Source organism: Capra hircus, chromosome 2, assembly GCF_001704415.2.
Source record: "Capra hircus breed San Clemente chromosome 2, ASM170441v1, whole genome shotgun sequence".
Classification (NCBI taxonomy): Eukaryota; Metazoa; Chordata; class Mammalia; order Artiodactyla; family Bovidae; genus Capra; species Capra hircus.
In genome coordinates this window covers 74,250,957-74,272,990 of record NC_030809.1, presented here as the reverse complement: position 1 = coordinate 74,272,990, position 22,034 = coordinate 74,250,957, and the positions used below count along the sequence as shown (strand labels likewise).

At 36.9% G+C, this 22,034-nt stretch overlaps 1 protein-coding gene across 2 annotated transcripts in view; it reads left to right on the top strand.

Annotated features, from left to right (window-relative positions):
* Nucleotides 1-22,034, top strand: part of ZRANB3 (zinc finger RANBP2-type containing 3) — a 290,989-nt gene that overhangs the window by 163,802 nt on the left and 105,153 nt on the right. For both annotated transcript variants that reach the window (XM_005676192.3, XM_018062246.1), the window contains 2 exons: nt 1,314-1,545; nt 10,558-10,643. In XM_005676192.3, coding sequence (XP_005676249.3) covers nt 1,314-1,545; nt 10,558-10,643 — 318 coding nt within the window. The remainder of the gene's footprint in view (nt 1-1,313; nt 1,546-10,557; nt 10,644-22,034) is intronic.

The window sequence follows — 22,034 nt, the reverse complement described above, 5'->3', positions numbered from 1 at the left end:
CTGTGGTCATGTATGGATGTGAGAGTTAGACTGTGAACAAAGCTGAGTGCCGAAGAATTGATGCTTTTGAACTGTGGTGTTGGTGAAGACTTCTGAGAGTCCCTTGGACTGCAAGGAGATACAACCAGTCCATTCTGAAAGAGATCAGCCCTGGGATTTCTTTGGAGAGAGTGATGCTGAAGCTGAAACTCCAGTACTTTGGCTACCTCATGCGAAGAGTTGACTCATTGGAAAAGACTGATGCTGGGAGGGATTGGGGGCAGGAGGAGAAGGGGACGACAGAGGATGAGATGGCTGGATGGCATCACCCACTCAATGGACGTGAGTTTGAGTGAACTCCGGGAGTTGGTGATGGACATGGAGGCCTGGCATGCTGCGATTCATGGGGTCGCTAAGAGTCGGACACAGCTGAGCAACTGAACTGAACTGAACTGAACTAATATTAGTACTCATATTAGGCTCTTTAGGAAATCTGAATTTTCTGTTAGAGAGTAGAGATTGCAAAAGACTTGACACTGTCCTGTGTTTTTCACTGGTCATATAGAAAATGCAAAAGTGATACATTTTATTGTTAATGAATTTATTTTTCTAATTATCTCATTTTACAGACTTATGGGGAGCACAGCACTGTACATACCAATGAGAATAAGACACATTCCCTGTCCTCACCCATCTTATGATAGAATAAGGGAAATAAATATATAAATGAATAATTTCTTTTACAGTATGGTAAAGAATATTATAAATATATAAATTATATCTCCCCAGGGCCAGGGCCTCATTTTTGTTGTCACAGTGATAGGGACTCTACTGGCCTTTAATGAGAGGGTTCAGAATGTGAAATGCCCTGCAGTGCTCTGGACAGACCTATAACATTAAGTATCATCTTGCTCAAAATCACAGTAGCACCTGAGATGAAAAACACTGCTATCCCGTTGGTAGGAAGTCTTCACTGAATAGTCAACTAATCTTTGAGTTACCTACTTTATATGCAAGAATTCAAGATGCATTGAAGCAGATATTCCCAGAAAGTAATTTTCTTATTATCCTAGTAAAATGTGGCGACCTGGATGTCAACATATTCCAAAGACCATTTAACTAAAAATTTAGTTTTCTTAACCAAATTTTAAATTCGAATTCTGATTTATCATATTTAAAGATGGCAAATTAGGAGACATTGGGTTTCAGTGTTGTATCATCTCTTCTTATTTTTCCTCTTCTTTTTCCTCTGTATTTCTTCCCTAAGAAATGTATTGTCTATGATACACTGGTTACCAAGATATTTTTTTAAGTACATGAATTATGTTTTCTAGGAGAATATCAACCAGCAAAGTGACAGTTCTGGGTTATGGCCTTTTAACCGCAGATGCGGAGACTCTGATAGATGCACTGAATAATCAGAACTTCAAAGTAGTTATTGTAGATGAATCACACTACATGAAGTCCAGAAGTGCAACTCGCAGCCGGATTTTATTGCCTATAGTACAGAAAGCCAAACGAGCCATTCTGCTTACAGGAACTCCAGCATTGGGAAGACCCGAAGAGGTATGAAATTCCTTATATTTTGGGCTTTAAAAAAATGGACTCAATCACTGTTTTCATAATTTTTAAATTAGATGCTTCAAATGCCATAAGAGCACATTGGAAAATTCTAGGCATCTATTCATGGCTAAATGTATCTGTTACCATGACTGTTTTTATCTATGTATGTGTGAACCTTATCCATGCTTGTAGGTATATTTATATATGGCTTTTACCTTTATTGTAAGATTTTTATATTTAGTATACATTTGTAATAAGCCAACTCTGAGAGGGAGCTCTGGTGTCACATCTCTCCTAGTATTACCATGGCTCTGCATTTGTTCTCTGCTCTGGAAGTCTTCTGAAAGACACATAAAAGTACATAGATAATGATGGTAAAATTCTTAATTTTACCTTTTATATTTTTGCTGTACATACTAGAAGTGGAAGAGTGGACCCCAGGTAATTTCCTTCTGTTCCAAAATTATGTCCCTGATTGTGGGGTTCATTATATCTTTATAAAAATACACAAAATGTATCATTTCAGAATGGGAGTATATAAAAGATATGTGTATTGTGCATGATGATAGTAAAATGACTAATCACTTATTGATTACTTACCATAAGAAAGAGAACACTGACAATACAGTAGTGGTCCTTGTGTCCCATGTAATCACATGCCAGTACCTTCATGCCTCACCCAGGATAGGTGCTATTCCAAGCAAGGGTAAATCCTGGTTTTGTAGATTATGATGATTATACAAATTGGGAATGTTTGGGACCCTTCACCAAAAAAGTATAAGATTGTAAATTCTAAATTAGGAGTTCTGAAACTAGTGTGAGTCTTGCAACTCTGTCTTTGTTTTTCAAGATGATTTTGAATATTCTAAGTCCCTTGAATTTTCCTAAGAATTATTTTTAATAACCTGGCAACTTTTGTAGAGAATCCAGCTTAGATTTTCTTTTTTTTAATTTTTTAATTTTTATTATTATTATTTTTTTAAATTTTAAAATCTTTAATTCTTACATGCGTTCCCAAACATGAACCCCCCTCCCACTTCCCTCCCCATAACATCTCTCTGGGTCATCCCCATGCACCAGCCCCAAGCATGCTGTATCCTGCGTCAGATATAGACTGGCGATTCAATTCTTACATGGTAGTATACATGTTAGAATGCCATTCTCCCAAATCATCCCACCCTCTCCCTCTCCCTCTGAGTCCAAAAGTCCGTTATACACATCTGTGTCTTTTTTCCTGTCTTGCATACAGGGTCGTCATTGCCATCTTCCTAAATTCCATATATATGTGTTAGTATACTGTATTGGTGTTTTTCTTTCTGGCTTACTTCACTCTGTGTAATCCGCTCCAGTTTCATCCATCTCATCAGAACTGATTCAAATGAATTCTTTTTAACGGCTGAGTAATACTCCATTGTGTATATGTACCACAGCTTTCTTATCTGTTCATCTGCTGATGGACATCTAGGTTGTTTCCATGTCCTGGCTATTATAAACAGTGCTGCGATGAACATTGGGGTACATGTGTCTCTTTCAATTCTGGTTTCCTCAGTGTGTATGCCCAGCAGTGGGATTGCTGGGTCATAAGGTAGTTCTATTTGCAATTTTTTAAGGAATCTCCAGACTGTTCTCCATAGTGGCTGTACTAGTTTGCATTCCCACCAACAGTGTAGGAGGGTTCCCTTTTCTCCACACCCTCTCCAGCATTTATTGCTTGCAGATTTTTGGATCGCAGCCATTCTGACTGGTGTAAAGTGGTACCTCATTGTGGTTTTGATTTGCATTTCTCTAATAATGAGTGATGTTGAGCATCTTTTCATGTGTTTGTTAGCCATCCGTATGTCTTCTTTGGAGAAATGTCTATTTAGTTCTTTGGCCCGTTTTTTGATTGGGTCGTTTATTTTTCTGGAATTGAGCTGCATAAGTTGCTTGTATATTTTTGAGATTAGTTGTTTGTCAGTTGCTTCATTTGCTATTATTTTCTCCCATTCAGAAGGCTGTCTTTTCACCTTGCTTATATTTTCCTTTGTTGTGCAGAAGCTTTTAATTTTAATTAGACCCCATTTGTTTATTTTTGCTTTTATTTCCAGAATTCTGGGAGGTGGATCATAGAGGATCCTGCTGTGATTTATGTCTGAGAGTGTTTTGCCTATGTTCTCCTCTAGGAGTTTTCTAGTTTCTGATCTTACATTTAGATCTATAATCCATTTTGAATTTATTTTTGTGTGCGGTGTTAGAAAGTGATCTAGTTTCATTCTTTTACAAGTGGTTGACCAGTTTTCCCAGCACCACTTGTTAGATTGTCTTTACTCCATTGTATATTCTTGCCTCCTTTGTCAAAGATAAGGTGTCCATATGTGTGTGGATTTATCTCTGGGCTTTCTATTTTGTTCCATTGATCTATATGTCTGTCTTTGTGCCAGTACCATACTGTCTTGATGACTGTGGCTTTGTAGTAGAGCCTGAAGTCAGGCAAGTTGATTCCTCCAGTTCCATTTTTCTTTCTCAAGATTGCTTTGGCTATTTGAGGTTTTTTGTATTTCCATACAAATCTTGAAATTATTTGTTCTAGTTCTGTGAAAAATGTGGCTGGTAGCTTGATAGGGATTGCATTGAATTTGTAAATTGCTTTGGGTAGTATACTGATTTTCACTATATTGATTCTTCCGATCCATGAACATGGTATATTTCTCCATCTATTAGTGTCCTCTTTGATTTCTTTCATCAGTGTTTTATAGTTTTCTATATATAGGTCTTTAGTTTCTTTAGGTAGATATATTCCTAAGTATTTTATTCTTTTTGTTGCAATGGTGAATGGAATTGTTTCCTTAATTTCTTTTTCTACTTTCTCATTATTCGTGTATAGGAATGCGAGGGATTTCTGTGTGTTGATTTTATATCCTGCAACTTTACTATATTCATTGATTAGCTCTAGTAATTTTCTGGTGGAGTCTTTAGGGTTTTCCATGTAGAGGATCGTGTTATCTGCAAACAGTGAGAGTTTTACTTCTTCTTTTCCAATTTGGATTCCTTTTATTTCTTTTTCTGCTCTGATTGCTGTGGCCAAAACTTCCAGAACTATGTTGAATAGTAGCGGTGAAAGTGGACACTCTTGTCTTGTTCCTGACTTTAGGGGAAATGCTTTCAATTTTTCACCATTGAGGATAATGTTTGCTGTGGGTTTGTCATAGATAGCTTTTATTATGTTGAGGTATGTTCCTTCTATTCCTGCTTTCTGGAGAGTTTTTATCATAAATGGATTTTCATAGTTAATGTGTAGGACCTGTAGATCAATTTGGAATGTATTGCCATATTAACAATATTAAGTCTTCTAATCCATGAACTTGGGATATCTTTCAATTTATTTAGGTTTTAATTTTCCAACAGTGCTTTGTAGTTGTAATAGGATAAGTCCTCTGCATCTTTTGTTAAATATTTTATCCTTGTTGATGCTGTTGTCAGTAGAATTATTTTATTAATTTCATTTGTAGAAATACAGTTGATAGCATATTGATCATGTATATACTGCAAACTTGGCAAACTCATTCATTACTTCTAATAGTTTTCAGTGGACTGCTTAGGATTTTCTGTATGCAAGATTGTATTTAAATTGCCTAATTGTCCTGGCTAGAACTTCCAGTACAGTTTGGAATGGAAATGGCAAGTATGGGCATCTGTATTTTGTTCCTAATCTTACGAGAAAGCATTCAGTCTTTCACCTTTAAGTTATTACCCTTGTTTTGTTCTTCAGTCACTAAGTCACATCTGACTCTTTGTGAACCCAAGGACTACAGCATGCCAGGCTTCCCTGTCCTTCACTATCTCCCAGAGTTTGCTCAGATTCATATCCATTGAGTCAGTGATGCTATTTAACCATCTCATCCTCTGCCACCTGCTTCTGCTTTTGCCTTCAATCTTTCCCAACATCTCTTTCAGAGCTTTCCACAGTTTATTGTGATCCACACAGTGAAAGGCTTTGGCATACTCAATAAAGCAGAAAGATATTTTTCAGGAACTCTCTTGCTTTTTCAATGATCCAGTGGATGTTGGCAATTTGATCTCTGGTTCCTCTGCCTTTTCTACAACCAGCTTGAACATCTGGAAGTTCACAGTTCATGTACTATTGAAGCCTGGCTTGGAGGATTTTGAGCATGACTTTACTAGTGTGTGAGATGAGGGCAGTTGTGGGATAGTTTGAGCATTCTTTGGCATTGCCTTTCTTTGGGATTGGAATTGACTTTATTGACTATGCCAAACCCTTTGACTGTGTGGATCACAGTAAACTGTGGAAAATTCTGAAAGACATGGAAATACCATACCACCTGACCTGCCTCTTGAGAAATCTGTATGCAGGTCAGGAAGCAACAGTTAGAACTGGACATGGAACAACAGACTGGTTCCAAATAGGAAAAGGAGTATGTCAAGGCTGTATATTGTCACCCTGCTTACTTAACTTCTATGCAGAGTACATCATGAGAAACGCTGGACTGGAAGAAGCACAAGCTGGAATCAAGATTGCCGGGAGAAATATCAATAACCTCAGATATGCAGATGACAACACCCTTATGGCAGAAAGCCAAGAGGAGCTAAAGAGCCTCTTGATAAAAGTGAAAGAGGAGAGTGAAAAAGTTGAGCTTAACGCTTAACATTCAGAAAACTAAGATCATGGCATCTGGTCCCATCACTTCATGGGAAATAGATGGGGAAATAGTGGAAACAATGACAGACTTTATTTTTTCGGGCTCCAAAATCACTGCAGATGGTGCAATTAAAAGATGCTTACTCCATGGAAGGAAAACGCTTACTCCGTGGAAGGAAAGTTATGACCAACTTAGCATATTAAAAAGCAGAGACATTACTTTGCCAACGAAGGTCCGTCTAGTCTAAGCTATGGTTTTTCCAGTAGTCATGTATGGATGTGAGCGTTGGACTATAAAGAAAGCTGAGTACCGAAAAATTGATGCTTTTGAACTGTGATGTTGGAGAAGACTCTTGAGAGTCCCTTAGACTGCAAGGAAATCCAACCAGTCCATGCTAAAGGAAATCAGTCCTGAATATCCATTGAAAGGACTGATGTTGAAACTAAAACTCCAGTACTTTGGCCACCTGATGAGAACTGACTCATTGGAAAAGACCAAAGATTGAAGGTGGGAGGAGAAGGGGATGACAGAGGATGAGATGGTTGGATGGCATCACCAACTCAATGGACATGAGTTTGGGTAAACTCTGGGAGTTGATGATGGACAGGGAGGCCTGGCGTGCTGCAATCCATGAGGTCTCAAAGAGTCAGACACGACTGAGCAACTGAACTGAATTGAACTTTCCCAACATGAAGGCCTTTTCCAATGAGTCAGGTCTTCACATCAAGTGGGCAAAGTATTGAAGCTTCAGCTTGAGCATCAGTCCTTCCAGTAAATATTTAGGGTTGATTTCCTTTAGGATTGACTGATTTCATCTCCTTGCTGTCCAAGGGACTCTCAAGAGTCTTCTCTAAGAGCACAATTCAAAACCATCAATTCTTCAGCTCTCAGACTTCTTTATGGTCCAACTCTTAAATCCATACATGACTACTGGAAAAACTATAGCTTTGACTATATGGGCCTTTGTCAGCAAAGTGATATCTCTGCTTTTTAATATGCTGTCTGGGTTTGTCACAGCTTTTCTTCCAGGGAGCAAGTATCTTTTAATTTTATGGCTGCAGTCACCGTCTACAGTGATTTTGGAGCCCCCAAATAGAAAATCTATCACTGCTTCCACTTTTTCTGCTTCTATTTGCTATGAAGTGATGAAAGTGGATGCCATGATCTTAGCTTTTGGAATGCTGAGTCTCAAGCTAGCTTTTTCACTCTCTTTCACCCTCATCAAGATGCTCTTTGATTTTTCTTCACTTTCTGCCATTAGAATGGTATAATCTGCATATCTGAGATTGTTGATATTTCTCCGGGCAACCTTGATTCTAGCTTGTTATTTATCCAGCCCAGCTTTTTGTATGATGTACTCTTCATATAAATTAAATAAGCAGGGTGACAATATACAGCCTTAATGTACTCCTTTCCCAGTTTGGAACCATCTGTTGTTCCATGTCCAGTTATGTTGCTTCTTGACCTGCATACAGTTTTCTCAGGAGACAGGTAATGTGGTCTGGTATTTCCATCTTTTTAAGAATTTTGCTGTGATCCACACAGTCAAAGCCTTTAGCTTAGTCAGTGAAGCAGAGTGATAGTTGCTCAGTAGTATCTAACTCTTCTGTGACCCCATGGAATGTAGCCTGCCAGGTTCCTCTTCCACTGAATTCTCCATCCAGGCAAGAATACTAGAGTGGGTTGCCATTCGCTTCTCCAGAGGAACTTCCTGGACCATGAATAGAATCTGAGTCTCCTGCATTGCACACAGATTCTTTACTGTCTGAGCTACGAGGGAAACCCTGATAGCTCAGACAATGAAGCAGAAGTAGATGTTTTTCTGGAACTGCATTCCTTTCCCTATGAGTTCAAGAATGTTAGCAGTTTGATTTCTGGTTCCTCTGCCTTTTCTAAACCCTTGTTAATGGTGGGTTTTTGATGATTTCCTTTATCCGGTTGAGTAAGTTCCTTTCTACCTCTTGTTTATTGAGTATTTAATCATGAAAGGATGTTGAGCTTTGTCAAATGCTTTTTCTTCATTATTGTGGTACTCATATGTTTTTGTCCTTTATCAATAGGCTATAGTGTAATAATTGACTTTCACATATTAAGCCAACCTTACATTCTAAGATAAAACTCATTGGTCATAATATATAATCCTTTCATGTACTGCTGGATTCAGTCTGTTAATATTTTGTTGACAATCATTGTGTCTCTATTCGTAAGAAATATTGATTTGTTGTGTTTTTTTACATTGTATCATGGTCCAGTTTTGTTATTAAAGTATTACTGGTGTCAAAGAAGGACGTGGAAAATGTTCTCTTCTCTACTATATTTTGAAAGATTTTGCAAAACATTGGGATTTTTAAAATATTTGGTGAATTTGGTGGTTAAGCTATTTGGGTCTAAAGTTTTCCTTGTGGATGGATTTAGGTTAACAGCTCATTCTCTTCACTGAGTAAATGTCTATTCAGATTGATTATTTAGTTTAGAATCAGTTTTGGTATTGCATCTTTTTAGGAATTTGTCCATTTCATCTAAATTATCTAATATATTGGCATACATTTGTACATAGAATTCTCTTATAATATTTCATTATTTCTGTGAGGCTAAGAGTAGTGTCCCCTCTTTCATTCTTAACTTTAGTAATTTGAGTCATCTTATTTTTCTCAGTCATAGCTAAAATTTTGTCAGTTTTGTTGATTTCTTTAAGAACCAACTTTTTGTTTCGTTGATTTATTTCTGTATTTTCCATTCTCTATTTTATTTCCATTCTAGTCTTAATTATATTATACCTCCTGTTTGTTTTGGATATAGTTTTCTCTTCTTTTCCAGTGTCTTAATGTTAAAAGTTAGATAATTAATTTGAGAACTTTCTTCTTTTTTAATAATAAACATATACAGATATAATTTTACTCTAAGCACTGCTTTCACTGGATCTGAATTTTGGTATGTTATTGTCTCAATTTCATTTATCCCAAAGTCTTGTCTAATTTCTAATTTCCCTTGTTTCTTTTCCTTTGGACAATTTGTTACTTAGGAGCATGTTGTCATATGAAAAGGATATAAAGGCTTTCCTGGAGGCTTAGATGGTAAGATGGCTTAGCCTGCCTGCAATGCAAGAGACCCGGGTCCAATACCTGTATCAGGAAGATCCCCTGGAGAAGGGAATGGCTACCCACTCCAGTATTCTTGCCTGGAGAATTCCATGGACAGATGAGCCTAGTGGGCTACAGTCCCTGGGGTCACAAAGAGTCGAACACAACTGAGAGATGAACACTTTCACACTTTTCAAAGCAACAAAGCCACTTTGGAAAACATTTCTCAGTTCCTTAATAAATTGAAAATCAAATTACTATAGTACCTAGCAATGCCATTACTAGGTATATACCCAAGAGAAGTGAATATATAGCTGATCATGATGATATCCAAAAAGTGGGAAAAAGCTAGTGTCTATAACTGCTGAATGGATAAACAAAATACAGCTGTAAAAAGGAATAAAGTACTAATATACTCTACAAAATGCGTGAACCTTGAAGACATTATGCTAAGGGAAAGCCAGACACAAAGACTACATACTTTAGGATTCTATTTATATGAAATGTCCAAAATAGGCAAATTCTAGGAGATGGAAATATATTAGTGGTTGCCAAGTTTGGGAGAGAGTGGGAATAAAAAATGACTAGTAATGGGTATAGATTTTATTTTCAGAGTGATAAAAATGTTCCAGAATTAGATAGTGGTGATCAAGGCACATTTTGAATATACTAAAAGCCACTGAAATATACACTTTAAAAATGAACAGTAAAAGTGGTATATGAATTTATATCTCAATAAAACTGTAGTTTTTTATTAACAGTGAAATGCTGTATACAGCCTATCAAAGTTATAAAAATTAAAAGATTTTATGATTCTATTGATGGAAGTATAAATTGGTACCATCCTTTTACAATGCAGCATGGTAACATCTATAAAAATTTTAAAAACATGTCATAATTTCTAAAAATGTACTGTATAAACCCATCTATTAGAAATGCAGATGGGAGATGGATGGATGGATGGATAGATGATTGATGGATGTATATGTACTTTAATGATGTCTAAAATAGGCTTGGGGGAAAAATTCTACTTGTGTATGTTATATGATCATGTAAATAAAAGAGAATATATAAATATGCATATATAGGCATACAAAATATATAAATATATATTGAAGAAAGGGATAGGACTTAGTCCTGAAAAATAGGATGGGAGGGATGGGTAGGTAGAGGCGAAGGAAGCGCCTTGAAGAAAAAGAGGTGCATTTTTGTTTTTACTATTTCATTAACTGGGCTTATAGTAACAGCAATTAACTTGAAAATATTACAGCATATTGAGAATACCTATATTGTTACAGCTTTTCATGCAGATTGAAGCTCTCTTTCCACAAAAATTTGGAACATGGACTGAGTATGCCAAAAGATACTGTAACGCACATGTCAGGTACGAAAAACTATTTTCTATAAGTTTTAATCCTATTTACCATGAACATTAAGCTCTATTAAATTTTTTTTCCTAGGGTCTTATAAACTTGTGGTAGCTATGGAATAATTTGAAGTAAAATCTTGGGTGAATGACCCATATATAGAATGAAAAAAAGGAGTAGATAATGGAAGTTTTTCTTTCTTTCTTTTTTACCTTTCATTTTTAAAATTATTTATTTGTATTGACCAGATGGATGTGTACATTGTACAAAAATGATAAGTAAGTGGCCATTTTGCTTGTGTCTTCCAGTTAACCATTTCCCTTCCCAGGTAACCAGTGTTGGCAATTTCTTATGTATTTTTCTGTAGGTACTCTATGCATGAAAAACACATATGGTTATATATGTATAATACTATTTCATTTGATTTACATGTATAGTATTATGCTGTAAACATTATTCTGCAGTTTACTGTCTTCACCTACTTTATATTGGAGATCTTTGAATATCAGCTACTAGAAAAGCTTTGATATTCTTTTTAAATGTTGCTGTGTATTTCAGTGCTTGGATGCACTGTAATTTATGCGGTCTACTATATATTATAGTGGCAAAGAGCATGCAAAATTAGAGTTGGACTGCCTGTGTTTTATTTTCACATCAATACCTACCAGGTATTTCATTTAAGAAAGTAACTTTACCTCTCTGTCCCTGAATTTCTTCCGCTCAAAAAAGAGGATAATTATTCTTTCCTTTGAGTTATTATGTGACTTGAATGAGCTTATCTTATGAGGTCTTGAATAGTGACTGGCACATAGTAAGCACTCAGTAATTACTAGGTATTTTAGTGTTCCGTGTTATATATTCAGTACATGGGAATAAGTCTGTAACATAAATTTATTATAAATGGAATTGCTCATACAAAGGACATTTGCATTTTTATATTTTTTAGACATTTGCAAATTATGCTTCTCAAAATTTATACCGATTTATATTCCTACCAGCAGTATGATTATCTCTTTCCTCGCACCTTACCAACATATTCAGAGAGAAATTATTATTCTTGCCAATGTGATCTGATAGTAGTGTTAATGCACGTCAGTCTTATGTTATTAAATGCAGCTTAACATTTTTTCATACTTGTAGAGTCATTTGTACTTTTTTCCTGTCAGTTGTCTGTGTTCTTTGCCCTTCATTCCACTAAGGTTATTGGCTCTTTTATCTTAATAATATACTGGAAATCTTTATATATAGTGGAAGTCAGCTCTTTATATTTGATATGAATCCCACCTTTTTTCTCAGTATATATGTGTGTGTATGTGTATTTTATTTTTTCCTTTCTACAGTTCCCTGAGATAACCCCATGCAGTTGAGATGTTCTGATCCATTCCATTCCATTCTAGTGCCACACAGTAGCAGGATTAGTTCCCTAATCCTGACCAAGGATTGAATCTGGGCCCTTGACAGTGAAAGCTCAGATTAAGACCATAAACGGAGAAATATCAGTATTAATATAAACCGTAAACTCATTAAAAAGCCTAATACATTAACCATATGGAAATGGAATTTATATCAGGAATGCAGTCATTGTTTAATATTAGGAAATTTGTTAATATAATTAGCCATGTTAATAATGAAAAGGAAAAGCTTCATTTCATTTCCTCCATCTATGTTGAGGTGTAATTTTATGAAGTTCAGCATTCATCTTCAATTAAAGTTTTGAATATAAGTTATTCATTTCATGTATGACACTTATATAAATGTAAACACATATTTTATGTGTGTGAGTGTGTGTGTGTGTGTGTGTGTGTTTGTTTTAAGCCTAAAGCAACCATCACGTGGAACACTAATACCAAGGCGAGGGGTTAATTGTCTTTGCACTTTAGCTTTATTCTGGGGATATTAATTTAACTACTCAAAAGAAAAATAGGAGGTAAAATTCAGAAAGAAAAAGGCAAAACTATCATTATTTGCTGCTGATATCATTATTTAGAAGACCTGAGATAATGAGCTGAAAAATGTTCAAAACCAAAGAGATTTCATTAAGGTGTCCTAGTACAAGATTACCATTAAAAAGTTGTACACAGATAATAATAAACAGTTTTAAAATATAATACCAAATAGATGCAATACTGGATATTGTTAGTCCTTAATCATGGTTCTTGCAGATTATAAATGCCAAAAATTTGCCTACATAAAACAAACACAGTAACACATTAATACATTTGCCTTTTGGGGAGTAGGAAAACCTAAGTGGTCAGAATACATTTCTTCTTTTCTGATTAGGACTTACCACATGAAAATATAAGTGTTTGAAGTGGAAACCTGTCCTTTTCTTGCTTTTGAATGTAGACACTGTTTGAAAGGAAAGTTTATCTTTATGAAATGCTTGATTGGGGAGACTGTGTTCTATTTTCTGTTTGCTGTGTGTGTATGCTCAGTCACTCAGTGGTGCTGTGACTCTTTCAATCCCATGGACTGTACCCTGCCAGGCTCCTCTGTCCCTGGAATTTTCTAGGCAAGAGTACTGGAGTCGGTTGCCATTTCCTTCTCTAGAAGATCTTCCTGACCCAGGGATCGAACCCAAATCTCTTGTGTCTCCTGAATTGGCAGGCAGATACTTTACCACTGTGCCACCTGGGAATCCCTTCATGTTTACTAGAGAAAGTCATTTCAAGACTGTTACCATGCCTCTTAAGGCATTTTCCTTCAGATTCCATTTCATAAGTTTCAAGTTATTCCTTTCCTTCTTTACCTTGGAAGCACTGTTTCCATAGCCTCTGTTTCAGATCAAGGCACTTCCTGGCATTTTAAGTTAGTTTGTAGAATGTTAATTTTTTTTTTCCTGTAATGTTCTGAATCTATGAAGTTGTCATTTTCACACTATGATTCTACAGAAACCAAATTATGATGAGTTATTCAGTTCTAAACCCTTATTTTATATTTGAAATGTCATGACTATATTAAAAATAAAGTTAAATGAAGCTTGAGGTAAAACAGAACTTTGCCTTTGTAAAGTATATTAAATACATAAATGATGGCAAACAGTTATAATACTTATGTGAAATGATTTTGATATGAGAGTCTAGGTATAGGTAACTACCTATCTGGCTTGATTTGAAAGGTACAGAGAAAGTATTACTGAATCAGAACATCTCATATTCAAGACTCCTTACATCATTCACACCACTGGGTTATATTTAGAGGAAGCTATATATTCAAATATGATTTGAAGAAGACAGCACATTCAGTTTTCAACCAGGAGCGCATTAGAGCTAGAAAGACTTTATGATCAGGTGGTTCCCCTCTGTCATTTTATAGATACCTGGTGAGGTTAAATGGCTTGCTGTCTGTGTGACTTCCTCTTACATTATTTTCACTTTTCCTGGCAGTAAGAAAGACTGAGGCAAGGGTAACTTTAATAAATGCTTTTTACAAAGAAAAAAAGGACACAAGATAGTCCAACCACGCATCCTGTTAGCAGCAGCCACCTCCCTGATGTCATGCTTGAAGGTTAAGAATATCTTTATAGTAATTTATCAAATTTTATGAACTTTCTTTCTAGCTCATATTTTGTGCCCATTCCACTTCTCAAATGAAATAGTTTTCTAAATTTTTATGACAGGAAAAATGCTGAGTGATAGTACATATTAAAGATATGTATGGTCATTCTACACCCACTCCAGTACTCTCACCTGGAAAATCCCATGGGCGGAGGAGTCTGGTAGGTTGCAGTCCATGGAATTGCTAAGAGTCGAACACTTTTCACTTTCATGCATTGGAGAAGGAAATGGCTACCCACTCCAGTGTTCCTGCCTGGAGAATCCCAGGGACGGGGGAGCCTGATGGGCTGCCATCTATGGGGTCGCACAGAGTTGGACAAGACTGAGGCACCTTAGCAGCAGCAGCAGCATGGTCATCCTACAGAAGTGTTAATTAGTAGGTCATGTCAGCATCAGTAAATGTCTTATGTGGAAATGCACTGTACTCTGTCCTCAGCAGCACTGAACTTAATATTCTCAGCTGTGGCTCCATAGAGATCAGGTCTGTTCCACTTGCAAATAGCTCAAATCTAAGAAAAATACTTAATATACGGGATGGCAGAGATAAGTTTGAAAAATAAGTAGCTAAAAACTAATAGGATAAATTCTGCACTTGTGCTTAGAATGTGTAATTTGTATGAAAGGATTTGAGAAATCCTCACCTATTATCAGTAGTTAAGTTCACAAAGACTTCTGGTTTTGAATAACCCTAGGCTAAATGAAGTCGCTAAGAGTCGGACTCGACTGAGCGACTTCACTTTCACTTTTCACTTTCATGCATTGGAGAAGGAAATGGCAACCCACTCCAGTATTCTTGCCTGGAGAATCCCAGGGACGGGGGAGCCTGATGGGCTGCCATCTATGGGGTCGCACAGAGTCGTACAGGACTGAAGCAACTTAGCAGCAGCAGCAGGCTAAATGAAAGTCATGTCTATCATAACTGATAAAAATAAAGTAATAGCAGGGCACACTAATCATAATATCCAGTATAAAGGATGGTTCTACTCTACTCATTGATTAGACCACAGCTGGAGTATAGTTAAATTTTGAATTAATCCATTCATTCAAAAAATATTTATAGGGTACCTGTTATTGCCATGCTATATGCTAGAGCAGCAGTCTCCAACATTTTTGGGATCAGGAATCAGTTTCATGGAAGAGAGTTTTTCCACAGACCTAGGGGAGGGAGGGAGAGCAGAATGGTTTCAGGATGATTCAAGTACATTGCATTTATTGTGCACTTTATTTCTATTATTTTTATATCAGCTCCATCTCAGATCATCAGGCATTAGATCCTGGAGGTTGGGGACCCCTGCATTAGAGAAAAAACCCAAGTGATCCCAGCCTTCACTGAATTTCCTAGTCAAACACTAACCAGATAATTTTAGTTGTATTGAGTATCATAAAAGGGAAGTAAAGGAAATGAACTAAGCAAGTCAGAAAGGACTGAAGAGGCATCCTGTGAGTAAGGGATACTCATCTGCATTCCAGGAAGAGGAATTTTTTGTGGTAAGACCCAGAGCAAGAGAAACTGCTGTGCTTTTGTGGAATTAAAAGAAGTTCAGTTCAGCTGAATATTCTTGAGCTAATTGGTCCTCTTGAGAGGATCTCAAGACAAGATGGAATTAGGCAGGGGTCAGCATGATACAGTCTTGTTCTTCATCATAATAGCAGTAAGAAGGCATTGGAGGGTGTTTTGTGTTGTTTTTTAGTTATTACTATTGTGGGTTTTTTTTTAATTACTGTAAAATAAGCTTGAGAAAATTTCTCACTTTCACCCTTTTTAAGTTTATAGTTCAGTGATAATAAGTACATTCACACTTACTAATGTTGTGCAGCCATCACCACCATCCATCTGTACAACTTTAATGGGCACTGAAACTCTGTGCTCATTAAGGAATAATTTCCCATCCCTACCCCACACCCCAGGCACTGCATTAGGGACTTTAAAGCATGAAATGACATGCATGATTATGTTCATAAGTTTTATTTGTTATTTTTTTAGACAATGTTTTCATATGGTTCAGAATTCTAAACCTACAGAAGCATGTATACTTGGAAAAAATCTCACTTTCACTGCAGTTTCCCTCCCTTTAGGCAACCGTGTAATGGTTTTAATCTTTCCACAGAAATTGTATGCTTTTTCAAACGAATTTTTATTTTTCGCTGGCTGTTACAGACATACACATTGTTTTGTACTCATTTGTCCTTTCTTTGTATATGTAGATACCTTTAGCTTTCTTTTTTAGTGGCTTTGTTATTGAGAATATCCATGGTTTGTGGTTGGTAAGAAGTTGAGAAAGTTTGTATACTTTTATTTTTTTAGAAAAGTGGAGTGACAGTTATATGTTCAGAGAAATGGCAAAATTGGGGATTAAAAATTTGGTGACTGTTGACGTGGTGTGAGGTTTTGGTGAATGGGGGAATGAGATAATGAGATTAGTGTAGTAAAATCAGTGTTGGCACCGAGGAACCATTTGAGCTCAGCAATTCTAGATTTGTAATGGAAGCAGTCTTCTGTAAGGTATGGCTTCCCAGCATTGTGGGTAGAGACTTGGAAAAGTCTTGGAGCCATCCAAGGTATTTTTTACACTAGCTTGCAATTAATGGACTGTCAGCCAAAGGAAATTATGCTATATTGTTAAAAACAAAAGTAAGGTAGAGACTCAGAAATGAAAGCAAGGTGAGGAAGTATATTGTAGATATGGTTAAAGTTGACTGAGAGGTGCTGATGAGATAGGCTACATTGGGTGTGAGTGAACAAGTGGGCTAGGAGGATGGGAGTACTGGAGAGTGGAAGGTCTGAATTTCCCAGGTAGGGCTATTTTTCAGGATTAGTTACAGCCACAGAAGTGGAATGACTGGAGTGGATTTTAGAAGGTCACCAGAGACAAGGAATACAAGGAAGTAAAAGAAAACTAAAAGTCATATTTTAAGAAGCATGTTAACAAATGAAAACATATCTGGGAAAATGTTACCAGAATACTGAGGGGATTTCATATTCATCTCTACAAGTGCCTAATATTATTGATTGCTTGGTATATTTAAGACATTATTTCAGAGCTGCTGGCAATACAAAGATGACATAGTGCTTGAACTTACGAAGCTTATAGGAATTTGAAAAAGAAAGACCTAGAGGGAACAAGTCTTTAAATATTTAAAGATCTGTCATGTTTTAAAGAAATTAGACTTTTGCTTTGTGGCCTCAGAGAGTAAACTATTATCAAGGAATGAAACTTAATGGGGAGGTCGGTGTTGGCTTAATACAAGAACTTGTAAAATAGGCATGTGTATATTTACTTCTGCTTCATTGACTATGCTAAAGCCTTTCATTGTGTGGATCACAACAAGCTGTGGAAAATTTTTAAAGAAATGGGAATACCCGACTACCTTACCTCTCTCCTGAGAAACCTGTATATGCATTGCAAGAAGCAAGTTAGAACCGGACATGGAACAATGAACTAGTTCCAGATTGGGAAAGGGATATGTCAAGGCTGTATATTGTCACCCTGCTTATTTAACTTCTACTCAGAGTATATCATGCCAAATGCCAGGCTGGGTGAGTCACAAGCTGGAATGAAGATTGCCAGAAGTATCAGCAACCTCAGAGATGCAGATGATCCCACTCTAATGGCAGAAAGCCAGGAGGAACTAACGAACCTCTTGATGAGGGTGAAAGAGGAGAGCGAAAAAACTGGCTTAAAATTCAACATTCAGAAAACTAAGATCATGGTATCTGATTCCATAACTTCATGGCAAATAGATGGGGAAAAAGTAGACACAATGGCAGATTTTATTTTCTTGGGCTCCAAAATCACTGCGGATAGTGACTGCTGCTACGAAATTAAAAGAAGTTTGATCCTTCAAAGGAAAGTTATGGCAGAGCCTGACAGTGTATTAAAAAGCAGAGACATCACTGCTGAAGATGGTCCTCATAGTCAAAGTTATGGTTTTTTCCAGTAGTAATGTACAGATGTGAGAGCTGGACCATAAGGAATGCTGATAACCAAAGAATTGATGCTTTCAAACTGTGGTGTTGGAGAAGACTTTTGAGAGTCCCTTGGACTGCAAGGAGATCCAACCAGTCAATCCTAAAGGAAATCAACCCTGAATATTCATTGGAAGGATGGATTAATGGTAAAGCTGAACCTTCAATACTTTGGCCAACTAATGCAAAGAGCCAACTCATTGGAAAAGACCGTGATGAGGGTAAAGATTGAGGGCAGGAGGAGAGGAGGGCAACAGAGGATGAGATGGTTGGATGGCATCACCAACTCAATGAACATAAGTTTGGGCAAACTCCAGGAGATACTGAAGGGCAGGGCAGCCTGGCATGCTGCCCTTCATGGGTTTCCAAAGAGTTAGACATAACTAAGCTACTGAATAACACCAACAAATAGTTTTCCCAGTAGTCATGTATGGATGTAAGAACTGGGCCATAAAGAAGGCTGAGTGCCAAAGAATTGATGCTTTCAAATTGTGGTGCTGGAGAAGACTCCTGGGAGTTCTTTGGACAGGAAGATCAAACAGTCAATCCTAAAAAAGTCAACCCTGAATATTCATTGGAAGGGCTGATTCTGAAGCTGAAGCTCCAATACTTTGACCACCCGATGCAAAGAGCCAACTCATGGAAAAGACCCTGATGCTGGAAAGATTGAGGGCAGTAGGAGTAGGGGGCAACAGAAGATGAGATGGTTGGATCGCAGCTCTGACTCAATGAATATGAGTTTGAGCACACTTCAGGAGATAATGAAAGACGAGGAAGCCTGACCTGCTGCAATCCATGAGGTCACAAAAAGTTGGACATGACTTAGCGACTGAACAGGGCTTCCCTGGTGGCTCAGATGGTAAAGAATCTGCCTGCAATGCAGGAGACCAGGGTTCAGTCCTTGGGTTGGGAAGCTCCCCTGGAGAAAGGAATGGCAACCCACTACAGTATCCTTGTATGAAGAATTCCATGGACAAAGATAATCCTGTCAAGCTACAGTCCATGGGATCACAAAGAGTCAGAAACAACGGAGCAATTAACACTTTCAACCCTAGAGACTATGCAACAACAATGTAAGTGTATATGACAATAAAATATATAACACTACACAGTAAAAATGGGATGGAAAAATAGCATAATCCCAACTATACTAACAGGTAGATTGTTTTCTTTTTTTCTGTAATTCTACCCCTATCTGTATATCTAATAATTTTTATATAGTTTTAAATTTTAACATAGCCTACAGGTGATGCTATCATCTGCCTCTTCACTTAGTGTATCACTTTACCCCATTGTCTTTATAAGTTGTTTTATTTTCTTTATTTTTACTTCTGTAAAGATGAAAGAAAGAGTTAGTCATTCAATTGTGTTGACTCTTTGCAACCTCATGGGCTGTAGGCCACCAGGCTCCTCCGTCCATGTGATTTTCCAGGCAAGAATACTGGAGTGGGCAGCCATTCCCTTCTCCAGGGGATCTTCCCAACCCAGGGATTGAACCTGGGTCTCCTCCATTGCAGGCAGATTCTTTAAAGATAAAGATAGTTTATTACTTTGGGGAAAATGGTTTATAATTATTTTAACAATTCAAAGAAAAAAGTGTTTCTAAATAAGAACAAATCAACTGAACTCTCACTGTCCAGAGATAATCAGCACCTAATGTATCAATATTTTTAAACTTTCCCTCTAGATAGCCTTTCTATTAGATACATGGGGGTAGGGAGACAGGTAGATAGATAGGCAATTTTATATAAATAGAGTCATATTACTCATACTTTTCTGTAATATGCTTTTTTATTGAGCACAATTTTACATTGTCTTCCTTTATCAATAACTAAAATATATCATTTTTATTGGCGACATGGTATTACATTTTATATATAAGATACTCTGCCAGAGTTCTCTGGCAGCACAGTGGATAATAATCTGCTTGCCAACATGGGAGACATGGCTTCAGTCTCTCGTCCAGGAAAATTTCACATGCTGCAAAGCAACTAAGCCGGTGCACCACAACTGCTGAACCTGTGTGCTAGAGCCCAGAAGCCACAACTACAGAGCCTGCTTCTGCAACTACTGAAGCCCGTGAGCCGCAACTGCTGAGCTTGTGTGCCACAAGTATTGAAGCCTGCTCGCCCGAAAGCCTGCATGCCCTACAGCCCAAATGCCACAGCTGCTGAGCTCGCATGCCTAGAGCCTGTGCAACAAGAGAAGTGAGAAGCCTATGCACTGCCACAAAGGGACGCTCCTGCCTCCGCAACTGGGGAGAGTCTGCACAGCAGCGAAGATCCAATGCAGCTAAAAATAAATACGCAAAATAATGTTTTTAAAAAGATACTATGCCATGTATTTTAGAGGTGTTATCTTTAATTCTTTCAGCAGTGCTACAAGGTTGATGATAATATGTCCATTTTACAGAGGAGTAAACTGAGAATTAGAAAAGTTAAGGAACTTGTCCAAATCACAAAACTAAAAAGTGAAAAAGAAGTTTAAATGCTTTTTGTCACCATTTTTCTTCTGTTCTCTTTCCTATATTTGAATTACTTGGTAATTCAGTATCCATGTTTATATAGTTGACTAAATAGAAAAAATAGACTAAATTAATGTTGTTCTCTAGTAAATCCAATGGTTGAGTGTTCCTTTCTTGGTCAACTTTTTATCTTTGATTATTCTTTTTATTCTATCTTTTGGTTTTTATATTGCCATCAGTGGTTTTTTTTTTTTTTTTTTTACTCAAAGACTCTAACAGATCTGTCAACTTCCAAAAGGTCATACAAGGACATAAAATAATCTTTTCCTTTTTCCCTTCTTATTTCCTGGAGACCTCCTTCCCATAGCCTTCTGTTCTGCTCCAATCTGGATTGGTTTTTCTTTAGCCATGGTGCAAAGCTGTCTTTTGAGTTTTCTTTTGTATTCTGTATTCGAAGACTTTTCTTTCTTAGTTTATTTTCTGGTCTTTTTAATGTTGTATTATGGAAAACATTCAGTATACACAAAAGTAGAGAGAAGAAAATAATGAGTCCCCCATGTACTTTTCACATAGCCAGTGAGCATCAGCCTTTGTCAATTTATGGCCAGCCTTGGTTTAGCTATACTCCCACTCACCTCTGTGAACGTGTGTTAGTCACTCAGTCATTTCCAACTTTGTAACCCCATGGACTGTAGCCTGCCAGGTTCCTCTGTCCATGGAATTCTCCAGGCAAGAATACTGCAGTGGGTGCCCATTCCCTTCTCCAGGGGATCTTCCTGACCCTCTTACCTCTACCACCACATGTTATTTTGAAGCAAAGCCTAGATATCACATTTTATCCATAAAATATTTTAATAAATATATCTAGAGAATAAGGACTCTTTTTAAGAAAAAAATTATTATACTATTATCATGCATAAAAAGATTAAAATTAATAATAATCCCTTAATAACATTAAAAAGCCTCATCAGTATTTCAATACTCAGTTATTTTGTGAATGTCAGAATTTTTACAGTTTCATAAGTTTCTCCCCCATTGTTTATTTGAATCAGTACTCAAATAAGGCTTACATGTTACAAATCATAGATCCCACTCTTGATGTCCTAAGTCTTTGTTAGTGTTCAGATTTCTCCTCAATTTCTGAGTTTGATTATTTTTAATTTATTGAAAAAACTAAATTGTTGCTGTAATCTGGGTTTTGCTGTTTGCATCTCCACGGTATTGTTTAACATGTCCTTCTATCCTCTGTCTTTGATGCAGAGACTTTAATTTTTTTTAGCAGCTCTGCTTTTCTAAGGATGTTGTGTTTTTCCATTAGAAGGCCTATGATATCTAAGGCCTTCCTTTGTGTAATGTTAGTAGCTGTGAATGTTCGGTACACTGTTTATTAAATCACTAAACATTGCAAATGGTAATATTT